Here is an 18,446-nt window from a genome sequence, read left to right on the forward strand (position 1 = left end):
CGAGGCGGCGGAACCAGCAAGGAAGAGAATTCGTGATTTAAATATATAAATATATTACACAACAAACCCACGCATTCCGTCACGAACAAGCACACAAAACCTACACGCGCAGGCATCGCACCGAATCCTCGATGTTGCCCGCCTTGTCGGCCGTTCGCCGCTCTCACGGCTGAGGCGAGACCTCCCGAGGAGCCCGACGCGTCGAGGAGGTAACCACGACCACAACCACCACCACGAACGGCGAACAAAAAACACAAACGTCGAGGTAGATTTTTTTTAAAGACAAAGCTTCTTGCGAACTAAAGGTTTAAAATAAAAAAGAATGCCTTTCACGTGCTCGTTTTAATGGAATTGTTTTGAGGGGGGGGGGTTAAAATCGGGTGATAATTTACTAATGTAACAAACAAAAAACAGAATAGCGAAGAACGGCGGGGGGGGGGTGGCGACTAGGCCGCGACCTACGGTGTTGCCTAGCGACGTAGGCGGAGTTGGTCCGGCCGTGGATGCTAGGCAAGGCCGTAGGCTTCGCGCGGGAGTTGAGGGGGGGTGGGGTGCTACCATTCGGGTCTGCGGCCTCGCTTCGAGTTTCCCCGGGGCCGCCGCGACGCTAAAACCGGGGGAGGGTTTCGACTCCGAGCCTCAGGCTGCGGGAGCCCGCGGTTTAACGGCCGCGATTGAGGAGGTGGTGGGTCATGCGGGGGTTGTAGGTGACTATTTAGGCCGAAGCCTTCGACATTTCCTAGCGAGCTTGCGCGGGGGACTGCCCGGGTCGCAGCGCTAGGCAAGAACGCAGGCTTCTACATTGTGACCAGGCCCCTTGAGTCACACGGGCCGCGGGGCGGGGGGTGAGGGGGGGAGGCGATTTTTTTTGTCGTTTCGGAAATCGACAACGCTCTGAGGGCAAATACGTTTCTCTTTGCTCGCCCTTTTACATTGAGCGTGCGAGCGTTTCGCTATCGCGAGACGCCCCGGGGGCGTTGCGTGGTTTGTAAAATTTTGTTCAGCCTAGCAACTCGGGCCTAGCGCTTGTGGGGTTTGTAGTGGCTGCGTCTCCTCGGGGCTCGAGTGGTGATGGGACGGGAGCCCGCGCTTCTGGTGATGGTCTCATCTCTCTTTCTCTCCTCCTCGCCTTTGTTTGTCGCAACCTTGTCCCGTGTCCCCGGGGCTAACGAGTCGCTTGCACCACCAGACTCTGGTTGGATTCGAAGGCGCCTCTCGCTTAAAAATAGCCAAGGGCCCGCCTGCCTGCCTGATCACCTGTGCCTGCCTCGCCAAATATCTCATGGTTTAGAAATGTCTCGTTGTGCTTCAACAATTGTATTTTACGTTGGGTTCGTGTAGTTGCAGCTCCGCCGATATGTTGGCGCGGTTCTGTGCGAGTTTACACGAGAGAGCGGTGCTGAATGAGAGTCGGGATGTTGTTGGGGGTTGTTGGGGATCTTAGCGTGTACGTTTATGTGAGCTTCAAGCTTCAAGCCTCAATAGTTACGTTGTTAATTGTCGGCTGTTTATACAATTAATAACACCGCACGCATTATTACATGCGGCCGTGCATGTTGTGGTCACTCGTTAAGAAAATGTGATAAATTGCTATTGAAATGTTGGCCCTTGACACACTTAATCACACATCCCTATGTTATTAATTACTATAATGACAAGGAGTGAGCCATAAGCTCCATGTATTTTGTGACTAAACCAAACTTGTATTAATTGGCTATTTAAAATTGTATACAAGTGTCAACCGGCGGCTGTTTAGTTTATATGATGATTGTTTTAGCCTTTTCGTCATTAAAAGGTAGCCTAAATTTTAAGGCTTCCAGATCCCATTTGCACCCACGTGTAATACAGTAAATTAGAAATATAGAAGTAGATTTGAAATTGTGTTGAAACAACACCGCACTAATTTATTCCTGACGTTTGTGTCAGTAATTGACGTAACATTGCTGTATTTTCACATTTTACTCTTGTTTTTAAACAATAGAGCAATGTCCAGGTACAGGATGTGAGATATAAATATTATGTGCACTTGTATACATCAGATAATATTGTCAACTTGAGAATGTTTTCCATTGTTTTAGACTTACTAAACATAACATATCCAACGTAATCGCTGCTGCGTATATTTTTATTTCATAAACGTCAAAAATATGATAGTTTTGTGTGTTTGTACTGTACTTTGTAAATCGGTTTAGGGTTCATCAGTTTGAATTCATTCGAACTCGGATATTTCTTCCTATTCTAGAAAAAAAAATGCACTCTGCAATAATATACATATCCGTAATCCATTGGAACAGTTTCAAGTGTGTTTAATTGTGTATCAGTGTCCTTGACACATATTGTAATAGTTACCAACATTTGGTGTAAGTGAAAAGAATGTGGTAACCCGGGGGGGGGGGGGGACTTGATTGGTCGAAATGCCGTCTTCCTGTTTCTAGTTGGGGAACAGTTCCATCAATCCAAAATTCGAATTAAGGCAAAATGTAGCATACAACGCACAATGACAATTATTGCGGTAACAATGCATCGATATATATAAAATCTCTTAAGGTTATGATGCACATTTCAAGTTGTTTGTATAACAATGTATTATTATTATTTGTGAATGTTGTATGTGTGACCCCTGTAGGGGCTCGAGTATGCTACATGTTCACCTCTGCTTAAACAAGTTTGGAAAAACGCTTTGTCCATGGACATATTGAAATAGCAGATGAATGCCAACAGCTACTAGTCAGTCCATGTTTGAGTCTCCAAGTTTTGGGGCACACTTTGTTCGATTTCGTAGATTTTTTTAAATAGGTTAAGTCCCGAATAGTAATTCAACTTCATGCAGTTTCATTTATATTGACTCATCTTTTCGGAAGTTAGTGCTCTCCCGTTACAAAGGACAGAGATAATTCATAAAGACTTTAAACTTTAGTTGGACTCCGCAAAAGAATATGGCCATGAATCACAATTTAATTGCTGGGGAAGTGAATGATAGATACAGAGTGAATCGGTTATACCTCTATTAATGGTGGTGGTGGTGGTGGTGATGATGGTGTTGTGATGTCTTTGCAGCCGATGATCGTGGGAAGCCGGGACGCGTGATGTATGAGGGCAAACACATCCACTTCTCGGAGATCGACAACAAGCCGCTGTGCTCGTACAGCCCCAAGCTCTGCAAGCAGCGCCGGCTGAATGGCTACGCTTTCTGCATCCGTCACGTCCTGGAGGACAAGACGGCCCCCTTTAAGCAGTGCCAATATGTGGCCAAGTACAACAACCAGCGCTGTACCAACCCCATCCCTAAAGCGGAAGATCGCGTGTGAGTCCCTGCATTTGAACTCTACATTCACTTTGTGCTTTGCTGGAAATCTGAATGTTGGTTTAGCATAGAACGCTTTTATTTGTAGATAGGTTTGTTGATGTGTAACATAGTTTGGGTGAAAACATACATTTGTAAACACTGGCTTAATTTTCGCTGGTGCAACACTTTGAACATAATATTGATGATGTAGATGTTCGTCAAGGAAATTATCAGGCTTGGAGTTTTGTGCGTGTTTTGTAGGCGGGATGCACTGGCTTATAAAAGTAGCAAGTGCAGTGTTTTCATTCAATATATTTGAATTTTGAAACTGAAAGGAAGTAAAAACAAATCTTGATTCAAATCCCTGTTAAGTTTAACTAAGAAAATGTATCCAGGAGAGCTTATAATGTTCTTTCTGGCAGTCCTCCGTTGGGATATTTGACTCGTTCAATAAATCTGTTCGCTGTGTGGGGGGAAACTGGCAGCCCAAGCCTACAGCACGTGGTAATCTCTGGCATACTCTCATAACAGTACTATCCAGGCTCATACCTACTTAGCTTCATAAAAAAAGCTGCTATGTGCACGCAACTGTATTTCATTCAGGTACTGCAACAGTCACCTGCAGGTTCTGGGGCTGGTGCCTAAGAAAGAGCGGAAGAAAAAGTCGGAGCAGCTGGACGAGCCGAGGGAGCGGCAGCGCGAGCGCGTGGTGCAGCACATCGCCGAGCTCGAGGCCCCGCCGGTGCTTACGCGGGTGCCAAACGGCCTGCACGCGCTCACGCCGGCGTGGCAGACGCTTAGCCAATCCCCGCACCACCACCCTCATATGGCGCCAGCCACAGCTGGAGCCCCGACGGATGACCCCTTCGCCTTTCCCGAAGACGACGAGCATGGCCTTCGAAAGGTCGCCGTGAAGCGCAAGCTCCAGGGAAGGCCACCGATAGGCACTAGCGGCGGCGGGAGTCGCTCGAGACTTGTGGCCGAAAAAAACGGCGAGGTCAAGGACATTTGCGGCAGCGGTGCGATTATAAATACCTCGGCCTCTTCACCGGGCCACCTAAAGCCACACAAGGGGACGCCGCCTCCGGCGAAAGCTGAGGCTCATGGTGCCGCCGCGTCCTTGAGGTCGGCCCAGCCCCTGCCAATGGTACACCGGCACGGGGAGCGCTGTTTGTCGAGGACTCCTGTGGGCACCACAACGGCGGCACAGAGGGGGCTTGTACCACTCACGCTCCCCGAGTCACGGGTGGCTGGTGGCAAAGCGTTGGGAGGAGCCACCACTGGTGCCGCTGCTAGCGCCTCGTCGTCCTCGTCGTCATCGTCGTCCTCGTCGCATACCTCCGCCAGGGCGGCCCAATGGCATACCCAACCGGATTGTGAGAGAAGTCGAGCACTGCGCCGGTTGCTGTACCGGAGCAGACAGCGGAAGCTGCTCGATCAAGACCTGTTCACACACTTAGGTATGGGGAGGTGTTTGTTTGCACTACACCTTATTAATACAATAATAATCTGCAGCCTTTGTCTATCTAATGCCGGATGAAAACCTCCCCACTTTCTGATATGTGTTCATTGTTTTGTTTTTACCAGACTTCAAGCTGTTTAGCACGGGTTTATGGAATTGGGGCCCAGGACCAGTTCAGATATCACTAGATTATGGCTGGAAATGTAATTCTGGTCACTGAGTTAATCGTGCAGTGCTTGAACCACTGTGCCATCATTCTACCTCACCTGATATTAAATAAGAATAATATCCTTTATCCAGTCAAATATAAACGAGTCTTCAGGCATATGCTATTTTTTTCCACCTCTTCATTGCAAAATAAATAATAGTGACTCATTGGGCTCAACTTAGAGTCAAGTAAAGCAAATTCCAGCACTTTTGAGTTTTTGGCCATGAGCTCAGCTCGAGTTTGGTGGTGTGGCAACATCTGAGAACATTCCTTTTTAGAAGCAAAGGATATCTGAAGGGCAGGAGACAGACACACATATAGGTTGGCACCCTGTTCTGCCCATAGGCTCTGTCGCTATGGAAAACAGTCGAGGTACGTCAGAAGGTTTCATTGTCCCCCTCCACTCGGACTGTGGTCCAACTACAAGCGAGAACCCCGCAAAATTAATTCAAATTTTTGGTCAATTGCGGGAACAAAAGTGAGGCTACACGGTTTTCTATACCGGGGCAAATTCAGGGAAGTGGGATGCCCACGGTACTTTGTAGCAGTTTTCTAAACAAAACCCCATTATTTCCGTGAAAACTACTTTTATACTGTTTGCACCTTGTAATATTATGGTACTTTTTATTTATTATAGAACACATAAAAGCTAAGTAAATATACTAACAAAGCATCACTGAAACCATCAAAAATCACAAACTGTGTCAGGAATGCACGATCCAGCCTTACAGGAGTTAATTAATTGCCAGGATGGGGACAGCGCTAACAGACGAGCATTGCTTCCCATGCTGTTCAATGTTTGCACTTCAGGAGTGGGTTTTTTTTTTAGGGGGTAACCCCCCCTTCATGCTTGGACTGAGGCAGCATGGATCAATCATCATCATCATTGACCACTTTCAATTGATTGACGTTTATGCTTGAAAACTATACAATTACTTTGAAAAACGTCAATAATTTCCATTTACGGTTCAGCTTTGCCAATTTTGTGCTGTGAATTAACTGTTTATGGATACTTTCGTCATTGACTTAATAGCCTATGGGCGCTACTGAATCGCTTTACAATCAGGTCAAAAGGATGATGATCATAGCCATTGTTAGCAAGGAGAAGCATGGGCTACTTGATAGACTGATTTATTTGCTAAGTATAGATACACTGTACACTTTGTGTTCACACCTTTATGGGTTAACCCATTTTTTTTTATGAATTCCCATGCAGGCTGTGAATGGTCAGAGGATGAAAGCAGTGAAGATGAGGATAAGGTACTTCCTTGCCAATCAACGTGGCTATCCCACCAAGACCGGCTCAGTGAACATGGAGTCCTCTACAGGTAAACCAATGTAATTCAGCTTGCTCGCATTGCTGCAGACCACATACATACAAGTTCCAAGTTCCTTGTATGTATGTATGTTGAACTTTCACACCGTACATAGCCAACCGTGCTAATCGGAGGTGCGGAGGAAGGACAATAAACTAAACACGGAGAGAGCAATGTGTACACTACTACGGCCAAGTGGTCATTGTGTGGCCTTTTAAACAAAGGCAACTTGCCACAAGCTTTTCAAGGTTCAATTAATCCTGATAACGTACAAAGCCCAAGTCACACAGGTCAGAGTGCTGAGCTGGCACTGTTGGGATTCTGGGTTCAAATCCAGACAGCCATCTGTGTTTAAACTGTTTTCTCAAAGCATAGTGAGTTGATGTCAACCCGAACATCAATAACCGCACAAACAATCCCTAACATCACTACTCTATGGTTCTTTCGGTAAAGTCACGTAGATTGAAAATTAATAGATCACGACGTTTCGATCGCAACACAAGCAACCATCATCAGGTGAGACAAACACAGCTCTTTCTCCTGCGTCAGCAGTTCTTCTGCTGTTTTTGTCTCACCTGATGACGGTTGCTTGTGTTGCGATCGAAACGTCGTGAGCTATTAATTTTCTACCTACGTGACTTTATCGAAAGAACCAAAGAGTATGGCTTCCTGCAGTCACGAAAGCTTCAAATCAAGACCCTAACATCACGTTTGGTTCTGCACTTGATTTGGTTCAATTCCATCTTTGAGAAAAATTATCTGTTTGACAGTAATGCCATTGACATTGTGACAGGGCCGGTGTGAAAGTGCTGCCCCGTTTTATGCAACAGAGATCACTTGAAGTGATCTCAGAGATAGCTTTGTGATGTCTGCTTCTTAGGGCAGATCTGTACGAAGAAGGGTTGCACTGCTCTGTGTGAGATCCAAATAGATGCTTTGTCTCATAACACTGACAGGACAATCAGGATAACATTCAGGACATTAAACAAAAAAAAATCTGTAAATAATGATTGCGATTTTGAAGTCCTTTTTTAAATGAAGCTTCATGTTTGTGTTATACAACAGGAAACCCACTGCTTATGTGCATATATCCATAAAAGGGCCTTTAGTTCTCATGTTAATCTTTAAACTTGAAGTTTTGTTTTTTATCTGATGCCTTGGTGTTAATTGTGTTTTGTACGGAGTGCTGCTTGACTGCAAGAGTGTTCAATAGTTGCAAGTTATAAGTTATCAGCCAAAACATTGTATATTGGTACTCGCAGTAAACTTCGTAATAGCTGCATGGCTCTTCTTCTTGGTTCTTTCGTGACTTTACCGAAAGAACCAAGAAGATGAATCCCTGCAGTCACGTAAGCTTTAAATCGAAATTTAGCTGCATGGCTGTTGATTAGGGGCGTCTTAAGCTTCTTCGCAACATTGTACAGCCCTCTTCTTGGTTCTTTCGGTAAAGTCGCGTAGAATGGAAATAATAAATAATAAAAATAAAACATAATAAAATAATTCTCACGACGTTTCGGCCACAACGCAAGCAGCCATCCTCAGGTGGAGAGCAGGTCTGTCGAGTAGACAGAATCGAAATTGTACAGCCCTATTTGTCAATCCACTGCTGGAGGAGGGCCTCTGCAGACTTAGACGTAGGGGTTATTTGCCCATATGCAGTGTGGTAAAGTGTGAGGAACATAGACATTGGAGCTTAATACAGTACAACAATGTTATTTTTCTGCTTTTGCCTCTGCTGACAATGTAGCTCAACAGCAACCTCCAAACACCTAATTAGACTTGTAATTAGCCATACGAGTATCATTCAGGTTCAATCCTTGCTTGGCCTCCAATGTGATGATCGGGCACGATCCAGATACTTCGTCGTAGGAACTTGGAAGGCGACGACGGTGTGACGTTATTTTTATAGTCCGCTCACTTGTTGGCTTGGCCGGCGTGGCGTCAGGTCGGAGTGCACAGGCTCGGACCGTGAGACGCGGATAGCGGCGCTCTACAGCTCGCTGCGGCATCGCTACTTGCAGCTGAGCCGCGTGGAGCGAGCGGCGGCGCGAAGGCAGAGGCACCTACGCGCTCACAGCCGTGCCTTGTTACGCGGGGCAGCCGTGTGCCCGGACGGCGTGGCAGTGTTACTGCGCCGGGACAAGCAGCCCGCCGCGACGCAGCAGCCCGCGACGTTGCACCAGCAGCCCGCGACGCATCCCCTTGCTTCGAAAGAGTGCGTACGGAACCGTTTTGCGTTTGTTGATAATTTTCTCTTTCCTTACTATTTCATTGGCTCGGTTCGGATAATCAAAATGACCACGAAGATAAGCTGAAAAGGAATTGGAATGCATTCGCACACAGGTGTTCAAGGAACCAAAGTGTACTCTATTCATACAATTAAAAAATGTTGACGTATGCAGTCCTTGGCATAAAGATGTGAGTTTCAGGAGTTCTTCCCCTGCTAACTCTGCACAGGGCACCAGCGGCGTCTGCAGAGACCGTGCGAGCCGGGCAGTGCTGTGTGCAGGTCAAGGGCCAGCTGTGCAGGAGCCCGACGCTGCCGTACAGCCTGCACTGCTTCCAGCGTATCCTTGGCACCTTGAGCACGGCCTTAAGTACAAACTTGTGTAGTAGAGGCGGTAGTGTGACTATTTTAAGTGACTGTATACATAGACTTTCTAAAGAGATGTCATCTCTTTAGAAAGTCTATGGTGCATCCAGCCTCTTGGCTCATAGCTACATGACATCTCTTTAGAAAGTCTATGTATACATTCACTTAAAATAGTCACACTACCGCCTCTACTACACAGCCATACAGTCAGACTCCAGCCTCTACACATACATTTCGCTTCTTCACATTATTTACAGTTGGTCACAATACAGCTGCTAAATTCACTCTACAGCTAGAACCTCTTTATACACATTGCAGCTGCTTAAGTCACAGTACATCCCCTTGACACAGGTGGTCACCAGACTGCTGCTTTAAGTCACAACCCTCCTAGCATCGAAGGGCTCCAGCCTCTTACCACAACTCTCCCGCCGCTTAACATTACCTCCACTACAGCATCTTAATGCACAGCAACACTGTATCACGCGATTACATCATCGCCCTTTTAACACGCGGCCACACTGCAACCACTCGACGGGCGGGCAACTCTGAAGCCTCTTTAATTTAACTGGCGCACGCTCCGCCAGAACGTTTTAGCGCCGTCATCTCGGCAAGCGGGCTGGCTCCTTGACGCTCAACCGCGTGGCGGGCCCCAGATATCCTGTGCAGCAACTCGCAGCGGCTCTTCTCCAGCTGCACAGCGCGCTTCGCCGACGGGCAGCAGTGCTCCGTGCCTGTGTTCGACATCGTGCACCAGACGCCGCTGTGCGAGGAGCACGCCAAGAAAATGGTGCGTGCGCGGCCCCGGCCCGCCAGCATGGTCAGCATTCTTCCGTCGCCGCCACCATCGTTGTTTTCGCGACCGCCTGTATGCATTTGTGTCATTCATCATCGTCGTCTCGACCCATGGGCAGATAGCCCGTAGGTGTACACTGCACGTTTCCTCATTTGTTTCCACTTTACTCTCGCCTCGTGCCAATCATGCTCAAGTAGTGCCACATCTTTCTGGCACCAATCTCTAATGTCATAAAGCCATTCTCTGTAAGGTCTTCCTCTCTTTCCGGTTCCTGTCATTTATAATTATAAATGTTCTTTATAAAAACAAAATTATATTTACATCGATGTGTATCATTGTTTGCTTGTAACGAGGACTCAATGTAACGCCTTAAGCCGAGTCCTGTGCTGTACTACACGTCGGGCAACAGCTTTTTGCAACAATGTGCAGTCTTCAGTCGACTTGGCCACATCATCCTATCTTTAAATCTTTGTCGATCGTATCTCTCCAAATCTCTCTGCTTCCTGTGGTCCTATGTTCTCTTCACCATGTTTCAGTTCACTGCCTTGCAAATGGTGGTACTCATCCGTACGATGCAGATGTTCGAACCATCCTTAATCGTCAATCCGATGATAACCTTGCATGAAATGATAGTCCGGATTGTCTACTGACCCTTTAATAAAGTGAATGCAAACACAACTAACTTATAGGAGTTTTACGTTTGGTGGATATTTTTAATGTCGCAACTTTTGTCTACTTCACCTCACCGTATGTGTATCATGATTTCATTCTAATTTTCGTCAACCAAATTGATATTAGCAACTACCTTTTTTCACTGTAATAGGCATGCCCTGTTTTTCTGTACGATATCTGGAGATCCATACGTAGCCAATCGTACTAATCGGAGGTGCGGAAATACAGTTAGATGCATTTATATGTTGGCCAGCATCGTTAATGTAATAATGTCAAACGACAAAGCGACGCATCTTCACATGCCTGATTGATCCTAGTTAAAACGTCAACAACATGAATAAATCATTAAAAAAAAGCTTTTCATCTTTCCCCAGGACAACTTCCTACGCGGAGATTGGAGCCGGAAGGCGCAGCAACAGCAACAGCAGCAGCGGAAACCACGTAAGAAGTCAAAACCGCCGGCGCTCAGCAAGAAGCACAAGAAGAAGCGGCGGCGCCCGACCATGCGACCCCAGAAACCCATCCCTCCCGCAGAGCCGCAGGGCAACCTGTGCATCCCGGCGGCCACTCCGCCACCCTCCACACCCTTCGTCACCGAGCCGTCCTGTGTGGCACGCCTAAGGTACCCCTTTGCCCGAAGCACCCACATTAGTATTCCTTGTGTGGCACGCCTAAGGTACGCCTTGCCCGGAGCGTCAAAATTAGTGTTTTTTTTATCGATTGCTACTTGTGGTTGCATGTTGAACTTCTTTCGCACTGTACGTAGCCAACCACGCTAATCAAAGGTGTGGAGGAAGGACGGCAAACTGAACACAAAAGCAGTTCTAAAGTAACGAGTTTTGAATCTAGATTAAAAGTGCATAACTCCAGTGGCGTCGTAATATCCTAAGGAAGAGTGTTCCAGACAGCCGTAGAAGTACATCTGAAGTGTGTAAACCACGGAACTACCACTCCACCCCTGCAATGGAAAAAAATATTGCAATAAATATTAACACTAAACAGTGATGAATTAATATTTCCTGCTATGGTTCCCTTTGCGTTGTGTACGGCAAGCTTGCGATTAAAGCACATGGTAAATAGTTAGGTGTGAATCAACGCCCCCCCCCCCTCCTCTTATCTATTTGCATTTAAGATCTGCCACTGCCATGGTGTAATTATTAACACACTGGACTTGCAAGCCAGAGGGGGGGCCGGTTCGATTTGATCTCCTGGAGTGGAACATGAAACAGTGGACAAGTTTATTGAATCTCCCGGCCTTGTGTCAACCCCGCAGTATAAGTGTGTGCACCGCAGTCGACCGGCAGGTCGCATGTGGCGGGGTAAAGTGTGGGTACTTCCACCTTCAAAGACATCTGGCCAGTGTGGCAGAGTAGACTAAAATTACATTTGGAGGGCTCCTGGGAGCTCCCTCTGACGTGAGATCCTTCTGCCAACAGTGATAATTGCAGGGCTGCACCTTTACTGCAACTACTTCTCATAAACTAAAATACTCAACAATTTTTATTTTACCAGGTAAGGCCCACTTAGCTGTATAGCTCTTTTTCAGAAGTGACCTGGCCATACATAATAGCTCAACAAAGCGGCTTATGTATAAATTTATAGTAGCAAAATACTCTCAACGCATGTTTCTTAATGTGGAGGGAAAAACCGGAGAACGTGGAGAAAAATCCACGCGACCACAGGGAGAGAGACGCGCAAACTACAAATGTACAACAGGCGTCAGGGTTGGGTTCGAACCCACGACCTCCTGTATACCGGGCGAGGTGGTTAACATTTCGCCACCGCGGCACCATTCTCCCACACCCCACCCCGCGGATCCCCCACAGCCCGGTGAGCGGAGACGTGGAGGAGGATGACATCGCCCCGGAGCTGTCGGACGAGCTGGAGCTGAACCAAGAGGACCTGGACGAGGTGCTGCCGAAGCTGCACGTGGACCTGCACGACTTCGACCTCTTCGAAGGTAGCACTGAGCTGGAGGAGGCTCGTGAATGCAATGCATTCTCTCGGGTTTAGGTCAATATCTATCACGCCATTATAATAATAAAAGATTGCAGCCTTTTATCTCACGACGGGATCAAGGCCTCCCCAAACTATGACCACGGGGTGAATATGCAAACTCCAAATATACAAGCATCTGGATCGGGATCGAAACCAGAAGCTCCGGTGTACGAGGCGAGGTAGTTAACATCTGACCACTGCGGCGGTGTATGTTTGTTTGAACATATTTCACCATGCTGGCCAGTGCAGTACGAAGGTGGTGAGCATAGGCATTTGAGCATAGTACAAACAGTACATCATTGGATTTTGCTACACTGCCTGTGGTCACCTGGCCAAGCACTATCCATGCTCAGCTCTGCTCTGCTGCTGAGATCTGATGGGCCATAAATAGTTGATTCTTGCACACAATTCGATTTTTAAATACGTATTTTCAGTGCATCCCTGCTGCCACAAGGCCCTGCCTCCACTAGAGGGCATTGGTTCGACTCTTCCACTGCGGCGAGACCTGCCGATTGACTTACCGTGGTGTATCCATTTGGTAGGTAGACAGGCGGGGCGGGAGAGGGGGGGGGGGATTCGGGAAACTAGCCCAATGTTTTAATGCCGTACCAGGAGATTAAATTCGGTCCAGTTGCCAACCATTGCACGACAGCAGTGTTACGAATATAACGATCTAGTTTGAGTGAAGATTCGGTGAATCTGTAAAACACCCGACACATTTCTCGTCCCTTGGCACAGGCAAGAATGGCGAGCTGCTCCCGACCAAGGAGGAGGCGGAGGCGCTGGAGCGGGCGCTGGTGGCGGCATCGCACGCCGTCACCTCCCTCGAGCACCTGGGCTCCATGGACGACGACGAGGAGCTCGTGCCCAGCGACGACCTCGGCTCCTTCAACCCCGACCTGCACGAGCTGCTGGGCGGCACCATCGCCGCCGACTCCTTTTCAGCCCTCGACCTCGAGCAGCACTTCGGCAGCGCCGGTGCCGTCGTGGCGGCGGCGGCGGCCGCGGCAACGCAGCTGAGCCTGGGTCTGGAGCACCACCACCACCACCATCAGCACCACCCCCACCAGCAGCTCCACCACCAACATCAGCAGGACTGTGGCGGTGTGTCTGTCATCACGCACTTTTCGCCACCAATGCCGTCCTTCCAGACGTTGCCGCTCCTGCCCGCAAGGCCGCTGCTTGTTAAGCCAGACGGTCAAGCATCGTCGTCAACACCTCCGCCGCTGATACCAGCCGGTTTTGTCGGTGATGGAAGCGGTGAGCGATCGGTGCAGTCGCCGCTGCAGGATAGTTCCCTCTTCGGCAGCGAGCGAGTGCCGTCACCATTCCTTGGCATCGACAGTGGCGAGGAGCCGGCGTCGGTGAGCGGACTTACGGTCGCTGTCACGACCCAATTTACGGGGAGCGAGGAATCGCAGGCCATGCTGGGACACTCGCTGCCGCCCTCCATGTCGCTGTCCGTACCCCCCGGCACTGTGACCACCACCACCACCGCCGGGCTGGTAATGCAGAGGTCGCCCTCCTGGGGGTCGCTGGTGTTAACCGACGCTAGTGCGTTTGCCGCAGGGGCGGCGCAGGACGGGGCGGTGCCATGCACGGCGTCCACAATGCTCGCGTACTCCCCGGACGGCATCCCCGCACCCATCGGCACCAGCCTCGTTCAGACGCTAGCGTCAACCAGCGCGCACGGTCTCCCGCAGGCTCTTGATGTCACCACGCATTCCCCATTCTCCGCGAGCGGCACCACGGGGGCGGCAGCTCAGTCGCCCGCTCTGCTCACGGCAGAGCTGGCGGCATCGCCGCTGGGGCCACTCGCTCAGGCGCACGCAACCGGGCAGGTGCTGAGCTCCCCCGGCACGAGCGCTGGGCAGGACTTGGCGACTGCAGCGGCCGTGGCCAGCATGGGGACAGCGCCTCTTTCGAACTCTGCGCAACTGCAGACTCAAGCGCAGCTGCTGCAGCAGCAGCAGCAGACAGGAAGTTGGAACTCGTCACTTGCGCAGCAGCATAAACTGCCACAGTTCAGCGCAGCATTTGGCTCGCAGCTGTCGAGTGGCCGAGGTGGGATTCCCAAAGATGTGCAGCCGCTATGCTCGGTGGTGCCACCGTTGGCTCACTCAACGACCGCCTCGACACTGTCGAACTCGGGCGGCAGTGGCGACGGCGGTGTCAGCAGCACCATCAACGCGATGCCTCCCACGGTACCTCCACAACCACCTTCCTCCACCTCTCCCCCACCTCCCACATCGCCATCGCAGAGCAAATCGTGACTCGTGGCTGCGAACGCTTGTGAAACGCAACGACTCTTACTTCTAGCACTGTGACGCTGACAGCCACTGGCAAAAAAAAAACAATAATAAAGAAACGTACGCCGCTCGGGCATTGCTTGGGTTTGCGGGGAAAAAGCGGTGGTGGATCTTGGCGGACAATGAATGCAGCTCTGGAGATTTGCAAATCGGTGATGAAATGCTCCGTAGGCGATTTGAAAAGTTGTGCAGCAGTCGTTGGCATTTGAGTGCAGAGTGAGGTGAGTCATGACAGGGAAAGCTGTGATGAACAGGTGTGTGCGAGGTGCGTGTGTGTGACTTTATAGTTACAAAAGTGTATAAGGATCTTAGAATGTAACAATGTTTTGGGAGGGTTATTTTTTCCCCAAACTCTGTCTTGGCATAATATGCAAGCCTGGTTAAGGGAGTGGGTGTGGGAAGCGCATATAAGAGCGGTGTTGAAGTTCATCATGCAGTACGGTTGGATTTTAGGAATTTTACAATTAAGCCAGGAATCTTTCCCACCTCTTGCTATATAGTATTAATTGCCATCCAGTAATGCTTGGCCCACGGTTGGCTCACTGACAGTCATTAATATGTTAGGACACCAAAGTGCTTGTGTCACGTCCAGACATAGCCAGCTGTATGCCACAGTTACAAACAGCCGGAAATGCTGGTGGGTTATGGGTGTGAGTTGGTCACTGAGAGAGGACCACCCTTTCGGTACACCAGCTTGACCGCATTGTACTATTTGGCATGTGGACATGCCGCCTGATAAACATATCGGAAGAGCACTTACAGAAATAATTTATCAGAAGCTCTTTGCTGTGCACGTGTATCTATGTAAAAAGTAATGTGTAAGGGAAATAATTGAAGCGCAGTGGTTATGTGACCCGGGCCACCTTATTTTGATTCTCAGCCACAGATTAAATTAGTGCCGAGTGGTAATCTGAAGCAATCCTGCCCCCCCCCCCCCCCACCTTTTACCAACCCACACGAGCTCGCGTGAAGTATGGTCAAACAACATCGTGGGTAGGTAAACTTGTAAATGGTCAACCATAATTCTCTCTCAATGAGCTTTGTGAACGATGGGATAAAGGTAACAACTGTTTAGTTTTCTCTCAACTAAAACTTCAGTATGGGCATTGAACGGGTTATAAGCAGTTGTGTGCGTATGACCACAAAGCAGCTGTACTGCTGGTGAGACCCAACAATAGGCCGAGACACTTGTGTACGCAGTAGCTCTTCTGAGCCAAGTGTACTTTTTAAGTTGTGCGATTGTGCGTGCTTGTAAGTGTTTATCTCAGTAAAGTCGAAGCACTACAAATGAAATATTAAGCCCACACTCGAAAGGGTGGAATCTCAAATAAAACCAAGCCCAAAAGTTGTTTTTGTTTATCCCATTAAATTATCATGTTGAACGGTGCGCTGTTGCGTTCTCCCGATTTTCAACAAGAGGCAGGAGAGCTTGGGGTTGGTTGTGCGTGCCACTCGTAATGCCTGTGAGGAAAGTACCCGCGTTGAGTGCCCGGACTGCGTTCAGCAGGAAACTCGATCCTCACAAACGGAGGAGAACGCCTGAAGAGAGTGAGTCGTAATATGTATCACTAACTTCATTTGACGGTGGTTTCATTCGTAGTTGTACACCACTGTCAATGCGATGGCAAAAGACCGGGTGGTACTTATGAACACTTAGGGCTCCCGCAAGGTGCACCATTTTTAAATCTTCGTGGTTGCTTGTCGATGGTGAAATACAAGTGTAAGGTATACAGATTTATTGGAATGCTCACCTGGTAAAGGTCGTGCTGTTAATATAATTATCCTGTAAAGCGACCTATTTTTTTATTCTATAAATTGTCCACTGCCCTCAAAAGACATTGCCACAGAGCTAAGGACGCACTGTGAACGTGGCGTTTTGTGAATTGGCGAGGCCGGGTGACTTAGGAATATTAATTTGCGTCTTTTGTCAGTGAGATTGTATCGTATGCATTGTATTCTATTCTAAATGATCCCAGATTTAAAGGAGAAAAATAAAACACGAAAAATTGTCCGTTTAAATCATTGCTGTACACTTGTATATGAGGTGATTGTTGACTGTGTGCCGACATGTTTTTGAATAGAAGATAATCAGGAAAAAAACGTGTGCTAAGCTTTTTTTACGTGTGACTTTTCGTTTTGGAAATAAGCAGTTAGTGGTAACTGGGCAGAAACTGAAGTTTGATTTAAAACGACCAATTGTTTTGTCTACTATTACCAGCCAATTTATTTTTTTACTGCTCTATTTATTTGACACTTAACTAAATGTATATTTCTTGTGCGCGGTGTTAAAGTAAAAGATCTAAGCTTGCGACACTTCCTACAAATTGTGACATGGCATGAAAAATGTCGGCAGGGGATTGAATACAGGGCAGAGGTGAATTGCTTCAAAGACACGCCAGCTGTGCTTTAGGTAAGAAACGGCCAATTTAACAATTGTGATGAGTTCCCATGACGTTTATAGTTTGAATTTATACCCTTTCCCCATAGCCCCACAAACGGAAATTGTGCTCTTAAGATTCCAAGCCCACCGTGTATTTCAACAAGTGATACGTGTATATAGGTGGTGGTGGTATGTGCCACTTCAATTGCCCTGTTTCATGGCCCTAGCAAATGCATTGTTAGTCAAATAACCTCAGATGCTCATGTTTACTGCGACAAACCAATTACATGAAACTGAAAGCCATGAATGATCGCTTTTTTTAATTTGTTCGATTTTTTTTTATTTCGGTTTTTTTGAAAAATGCACTTTGTCCTCTTTCCTACACTCAGAATCCAAAACCACACTTCGCGTTACAGATCTGTGATGGCAATCAGGTTTTCATAACTGATTCTACCTAATCGTCGGCGGTTTGGGAGGCGCGCACGCGGTTTTACTTCTGGGTGGAGGTGCCGCCACGTGGCGTCACTCGAAAACGAGCGTAGCCTCGCGGTGGGTTTCGCGTGGAGCGTTTCACTTCCTCTGGTAAAAGTTCACCGGTGCAGGGGCAGGTCACACGTTGAGGCCTGTAACCTTTGCACCGGTTTGCAAGTGTTGTTTGGAAGGGTTTGTGGTGCTGAATTAAAACCAATGGAATTTTTTTAAATCAAATAAAGCAAATGCAAATACTCCTTTTCCCCTGCCTCTCCCCACACCCTTTGGGAAGTTAAAGCTTTAGATGTAGACATCTTCACTTAAGCATTCATGGAAAAAAAGCTTTTCTTTCCCCGTTGATAATTTCACCTAACTCGCACGTAAAATTTAATGCACACTGTAATGGTCACGGTTACTTTTTGCAGCATACACCCCCTTCCTTAAAACACTTGCCTTTACAAATTGTGAGATTGCAGGCTGGTCGGGACAGTGACTAGTGTTTCTCGGTGTATTTTTGAATGTATATTAAACCGTTGCTGTAGCGTTTAGATTTTGTGTAATTTCACACTTTTTAAAAAGTCCTGTAAAGCTGTTGATGTTCATCCCCGAGTTTACGACTGTAAAGAATTTCCAGTGTACAAATGCTGTAACATCTGTATATAACGTGAATAAATATCACAGATAATATTCAGTGGTGTGAGGGTCATGTTTTTATGGTAAACGTTATGATTCACCTCGAGATTCTATGTCACAATTCAAGCAAGGTCTGGCAATTTGGAAGTCTAATCTCTGATTTGCACTATCTCATTCTCATCTTAATTCTGCACCTATTTGCTCAATATACATTGCCCAAAAAATTTGCACGTTTTGTTTATACCATGCACGATACAGTTAAAATTATATTTTAATTGCCCTTATCGAGTACTCTACTCTCAATGTGTCATGCGTTGTTGGGGTA

General features: G+C 47.7%; 1 protein-coding gene across 3 annotated transcripts; it reads left to right on the forward strand.

The window, feature by feature from the left end:
• INO80D (INO80 complex subunit D) lies at nucleotides 1-18,175 on the forward strand. 3 transcript variants are annotated; one of them, XM_061563337.1, is made up of 10 exons: nucleotides 1-209; nucleotides 3,058-3,304; nucleotides 3,890-4,746; nucleotides 6,173-6,284; nucleotides 8,218-8,487; nucleotides 8,730-8,839; nucleotides 9,519-9,682; nucleotides 10,705-10,952; nucleotides 12,157-12,290; nucleotides 13,067-18,175. In XM_061563337.1, the coding sequence occupies exons 2-10, from the start codon at nucleotides 3,087-3,089 to the stop codon at nucleotides 14,599-14,601; spliced, it is 3,648 nt and encodes a 1,215-aa protein (XP_061419321.1). In that variant the 5' UTR covers nucleotides 1-209; nucleotides 3,058-3,086; the 3' UTR covers nucleotides 14,602-18,175. The 3 variants fall into 3 exon arrangements, with proteins under 3 accessions (XP_061419321.1, XP_061419323.1, XP_061419322.1); XM_061563339.1 differs by having other exon boundaries at nucleotides 9,519-9,652; XM_061563338.1 differs by lacking the exon at nucleotides 1-209 and adding an exon at nucleotides 1,018-1,095.
• Nucleotides 18,176-18,446: the final 271 nt, after the last annotated feature.

The sequence above is a fragment of the Lethenteron reissneri genome, chromosome 31 (assembly GCF_015708825.2).
Source record: "Lethenteron reissneri isolate LAM-NWPU_2019-01 chromosome 31, ASM1570882v1, whole genome shotgun sequence".
Lineage (NCBI taxonomy): Eukaryota > Metazoa > Chordata > Hyperoartia > Petromyzontiformes > Petromyzontidae > Lethenteron > Lethenteron reissneri.

What these genes read in the sequence shown, in the direction of transcription:
- INO80D (XM_061563337.1), top strand. Translation starts at nt 3,087, where the DNA reads ATGTATGAGGGCAAACACATCCACTTCTCGGAGATCGACAACAAGCCG. An exon ending in GGCCCCGGCCCGCCAGCATG is followed by an intron (nt 9,683 to 10,704) that starts GTCAGCATTCTT and finishes ATCTTTCCCCAG; the next exon opens with GACAACTTCCTACGCGGAGA. An exon ending in CGACTTCGACCTCTTCGAAG is followed by an intron (nt 12,291 to 13,066) that starts GTAGCACTGAGC and finishes CCCTTGGCACAG; the next exon opens with GCAAGAATGGCGAGCTGCTC.